Below are 5,230 nucleotides of genomic sequence, written 5' to 3'. Positions count from 1 at the left end.
ATATATATATATATACATATATATATATACGACGGGCTTCTTTCAGTTTCCATCTACCAAATCCACTCACAAGGCTTTGGTCGGCCCGAGGCTATAGTAGAAGACACTTGCCCAAGGTGCCACGCAGTGGGACTGAACCCGGAACCATGTGGTTGGTAAGCAAGCTACTTACCACACAGCCACTCCTACACCTATATATATATATATATATATATATATACACACACACACACACATACATATATATATGTATATTGAGAGAGATAGATATGTTGTATTTTATTAAGTTATAGTATATATACTACACCACCACCACCAAAATGACATCAACAACCACTCTCACCACCACTACCACTATAACGGCAAAGACACCTCCCTGCCACCACCATCATCATTATCACTACCACCACCACCACCACCACCATCATATATGACCTGTGTCCCCCCTTACTTTCAGCCTGTCACCACTAATCCATGGAAGAGATGTACAGAGATTGAGATCAATATACAGATAAAGAACAAGGAAGACATAGTGAAGAATGGTACCACATCACAGCAGCACACCTCAGCACTTATTGTGGCCAACGCTGATAACCACATTCTCTATAGACGCAAGATAATGTGGGTCCCACAATATATTATTATTACACACACACACACACACACACATTTCTTGTTTTGTCCTGTACTGTCCATAATATTTTTCTTAATGTAAACCCTTAGTGGTTAATAAAGAAATCACCATCATCATTATTATTATCATCACTTTTTATCACAGGTTTTGTTGGAACCCCTGGTGTCATACATGCATAGTAGGCTTGCTACCTGCAGCCTACAGTACCATGCTATTTGTTCTTTTCAACTATCTAATACTTTCCTGATTATTCTATTATCATTATAGATGTTGCCCAGTATCCAATAACGTGAGGTTGTTGATTGAAGATATTGGGTCTATCGGGGGTTTGTACTATTTGTCAAGTGACAACAAGGACCTCAGACAGACAGTACTTTACAAAATATGTGTGCAGTTCCAAGTAATGCTGACTTTTGCAATACATCTAGATTGTAGGGTATTTCTTGGAGGGTTTTCAGATGTCTTTTCAGATTGGGTGGTATTGAATGCAATGCTCCGATGACAGTAGGGATAACCTTTATGCTTGATTCTTGTAGCTGCCACATCTTAGATATCTCAATTCTCAGGTCTCCATATTTATCAACCCTTTCTCTTTCTTCCATGATGATATGTTGATACTGCCACGTCAATTATTAGGCGCTCCTGTTTGTCCCTCCTAAAGGTTACTATATCCGGCCTTCGGTGCTCTAATACCTTGTCTGTCTGGAAGCCACAGTCCCAGAGGATTTTTGCCTTCTCTCTACCAGTGTATGTTGGTACCAAGCACCTGTAACCTCATATCCCTACTTACAGCATAGAAGGGCATCCAGCCGTAGAAACTATGCCAAATCAGATTGGAACCTGGTACAGCTCTTCGGGTTACCAGTTTCAGTCAAACCATCTAACCCATGCCAGCATGGAAAGCAGACACTAAATGATGATGATGGAGTTAAAACAAGACTGGGGTCGATTGCAACTGACTTAGCCCCTTCCTTGAAATTACTGGCCTTGTGCCAAAAATTGAAACCATTGTTATGGTTGTGTTGTTGCTGCTGTTACGGTAATGGTTGGGAAGGCACATGGATCAGTGGTTAGGTTATTTGGCTCGTAATCGCAAGATCGTTAGTTCGATTCCCAGTGGTGCATTGTATCCTTGAGGAAAACACTTTATTTCATGTTGCCCCAGTCCACTCAGCCGGCAGAAATGTGTAGTACCTGTATTTCAAAGGGCCGGCCTTTTCATATTCCATGTCGTACTGAAGTTCTTCGAGAACTATGTTATGGTTACACGTATCTGTGGAGTACTCAGCCACTTGCATGTTAATTTCATGAGCAGGCTGTTCTGTTGATCAGATCAACTGGAACCCTCAACATTGCCAATGGATTGCTTGTTTCTCTTTTTCACACTGGTGTTACTACTATTGTTGTTGTTGTTGTTGTTGTTGTTGCATATAACTTTTATCGTGTAGGGACAGGAACTTACTCGAAGAAAATGGGTTTGTGAAAAAGGTACCAGTTAGAAATTCCATGAAAGGGCCCGAGATATTTGTCAATTTAATCAGTTTTGATTGGGGTGAGTATGATTAATTAATTGTGCTTACATTAATTAATATATGTACTGTCTGTTGTTGTTTTATTCAGACTTAGTGTATCTAGGACTACATTATCTAATGTGTTTTTTTCTAATTGTTGTTTAGCCCCAGGTCAGTCCTGATCCAGACAGACATATGATCAAAGATGTTCCAGCTGTGACCATCCTGTCTTTTATTCAGTTATAGCGTATCTAGGACTACATTATCTAATGTATCATTCCTAATTGTCATTTAACCCCAGGTCAGTCCTGATCCAGCAGACCTATGATCAAAGATGTTCCAGCTGTGACCATCCTGTCTTTTATTCAGGCATAGTGTATCTAGGACTACATTATCTAATTTGTCTTTCCTTGTTGTTGTTGTTTAGCCCCAGGTCAGTCCTGATCCAGTAGACTTATGATCAAAGATGTTCCAGCTGTGACCATCCTGTCTTTTATTCAGGCATAGTGTATCCTGGACTGCATTATCTAATGTGTCCTTCCTTGTTGTTTAACCCCAGGTCAATCCTGATCCAGCAGACCTCTGATCAAAGATGTTCCGGCTGTGACCATCCTGTCTTTTATTCAGGCATAGTGTATCTAGGACTACATTATCTAATTTGTCTTTCCTTGTTGTTGTTGTTTAGCCCCAGGTCAGTCCTGATCCAGCAGACTTATGATCAAAGATGTTCCGGCTGTGACCATCCTGTCTTTTATTCAGACACAGTGTACCTAGGACTACATTATCTAATGCATCTTTATTGTTGTTGTTGTTGGTGTTTAACCCTTGGTCAGTTTTGATCCTGCAGACCTGTAATCAAAAGTGTTCCAGCTATGACTATCATGCCTTTTATTGAGGCAAGATGTATCTAAGAATGCATTATCTAATATATATATATGCTCAATCAGGTCCAGCCAAGGGTTAAACAACAACAACAACAACGACAACCACTTCTTGTATTTTCTAATTCACCAAAATATTAAAAAATAATAATTCAACTTGCTATTGTTGTTTTTGTTTCAGTTGGTGTTGACGTGTCTACATCTTTTACACCAATTAATCATGATTATTCCTGCCAACCAGAGGTTAGTCACTTTTTCTGTAATTTCAGTGGATTGAGTTTGTTAATTTCAAAGTAGAAATATAAACATTAGGCACAGGAGTGGCTGTGTGGTAAGTAGCTTGCTTACCAACCACATGGTTCCGGGTTCATTCCCACTGCGTGGCACCTTGGGCAGGTGTCTTCGACTATAGCCTCGGGCCGACCAAAGCCTTGTGAGTGGATTTGGTAGACGGAAACTGAAAGAAGCCTGTCGTATATATGTATATATATATATATATACATATATATATATATATATATATGTGTGTGTGTGTGTGTTTGTGTGTATGTGTTTGTCCCCCCAATATCGCTTGACAACCGATGCTGGTGTGTTTATGTCCCTGTCACTTAGTGGTTCGGCAAAAGAGATCGATAGAATAAGTACTAGGCTTCCAAAGAATAAGTCCTGGGGTCAATTTGCTCGACTAAAGGCGGTGCTCCAGCATGGCCGCAGTCAAATGACTGAAACAAGTAAAAGAGTAAAAGAGTAAAAGAGATTTGTGCCTGTCTTCATGCTCCAGCATGGACATTGTCAATTGAAACGAAGAGGGAATGAAGTTCTGTGATGCAAATAACCTATTGATCTGCAACACCAACTTTAGGAAGCCAGCCAGCCATCTGATAATCTACCAATCAGGTGAGACTATACTAGCCAGATCGATTACATTCTCACTATACAGTTGCTCCTAAATATAAAGGCCCTCCCTGATAAAGAATGTACACCCCAGGATAGACTAGTCATTAGTGACTTAAGACTCGAGGCTAGAATGCTGCCAAAAGGCAGATAATCTGGAAAAGAAGAATTTGGAAGCTTAAGGACACCTGTTCAATGAGGTCTGATCCTGGAATGTTCCATTTCTTATTGTAAGGTATTACTGGTTCTTACAGACACCAGATCAATATGGTCTAATTCTGGAATGTTCCATTTCTTATTGTAAGGTATTACTGGTTCTTACAGACACCAGATCAATATGGTCTAATTCTAGAATGTTCCATTTCTTATTGTAAGGTATTACTGGTTCTTACAGACACCAGATCAACATGGTCTAATTCTGGAATGTTCCATTTCTTATTGTAAGGTATTACTGGTTCTTACAGACACCAGATCAATATGGTCTAATTCTGGAATGTTCCATTACTATTTGGTAGGTACAACTTGTTACAGGCACCAGTTCAATGTGGTCTGATTCTGGAATGTTCCATTATTTATTGGAAGGTATAACTGGTTGTTACAGACACCTGTTCAATGTGGTTTGATTTTGGAATGTTCCATTAATTACTATAGGGTATAACTGGATGTTACAAGTACTGGATCAATATGATCTGTTTCTGGAATGTTCCATTTTGCTACTATACTGTCCTAGTTTTACCATTTTGTTTTTACACAGAAGGCACTGAGCCTCCCTGCTTCCTCCTTACCCAGCAAGGTGCGTCACCAACCTGACACCAGACCCAGACAAGCACCAAGTAAGGGCCATTGTATTGATGCTTTGAATTGTCATTACCTTAATCATCATCATCATCATTCAACCATCATCACCACCACCACCATCATCATTACCATCATCATCATTACCATCATCTTCACTATTATCATCATCCAATGATCATTATTACTACACCACTGCATCCACCACCGCCACCACTATCATCATCACCATTGTTGTTGGCACTCCGTCGCTTACGACGTCAAGGGTTCCAGTTGATCCGATCAACGGAACAGCCTGCTCGTGTAATTAACATGCAAGTGGCTGAGCACTCCACAGACACGTGTACCCTTAACGTAGTTCTTGGGGGATATTCAGCGTGACACAGAGTGTGACAAGGCTGACCCCTTTGAATTACAGGCACAACAGAAACAGGAAGAAAGAGTGAGAGAAAGTTGTGGCGGAAGAGTACAGCAGGGTTCGCCACCATCCCCTGCCGGACCCTCGTGGGGCTTTT

The 5,230-nt window shown here is 40.5% G+C and overlaps 1 protein-coding gene across 1 annotated transcript in view; it reads left to right on the top strand.

The window, feature by feature from the left end:
* LOC106868401 (probable ATP-dependent DNA helicase HFM1) overlaps positions 1–5,230 on the top strand; it is a 60,666-nt gene that overhangs the window by 44,016 nt on the left and 11,420 nt on the right. Inside the window, exons 25-28 of the mRNA XM_052978080.1 lie at positions 458–621; positions 2,083–2,186; positions 3,208–3,269; positions 4,675–4,753. Of these exons, the coding sequence (XP_052834040.1) occupies positions 458–621; positions 2,083–2,186; positions 3,208–3,269; positions 4,675–4,753 (409 nt within the window). The remainder of the gene's footprint in view (positions 1–457; positions 622–2,082; positions 2,187–3,207; positions 3,270–4,674; positions 4,754–5,230) is intronic.

This window comes from Octopus bimaculoides, chromosome 30 (assembly GCF_001194135.2).
Source record: "Octopus bimaculoides isolate UCB-OBI-ISO-001 chromosome 30, ASM119413v2, whole genome shotgun sequence".
NCBI classification, from domain to species: domain Eukaryota; kingdom Metazoa; phylum Mollusca; class Cephalopoda; order Octopoda; family Octopodidae; genus Octopus; species Octopus bimaculoides.
The sequence above is the reverse complement of the archived record's forward strand: the minus strand, read 5'-3'. Positions and strand labels throughout refer to the sequence as shown.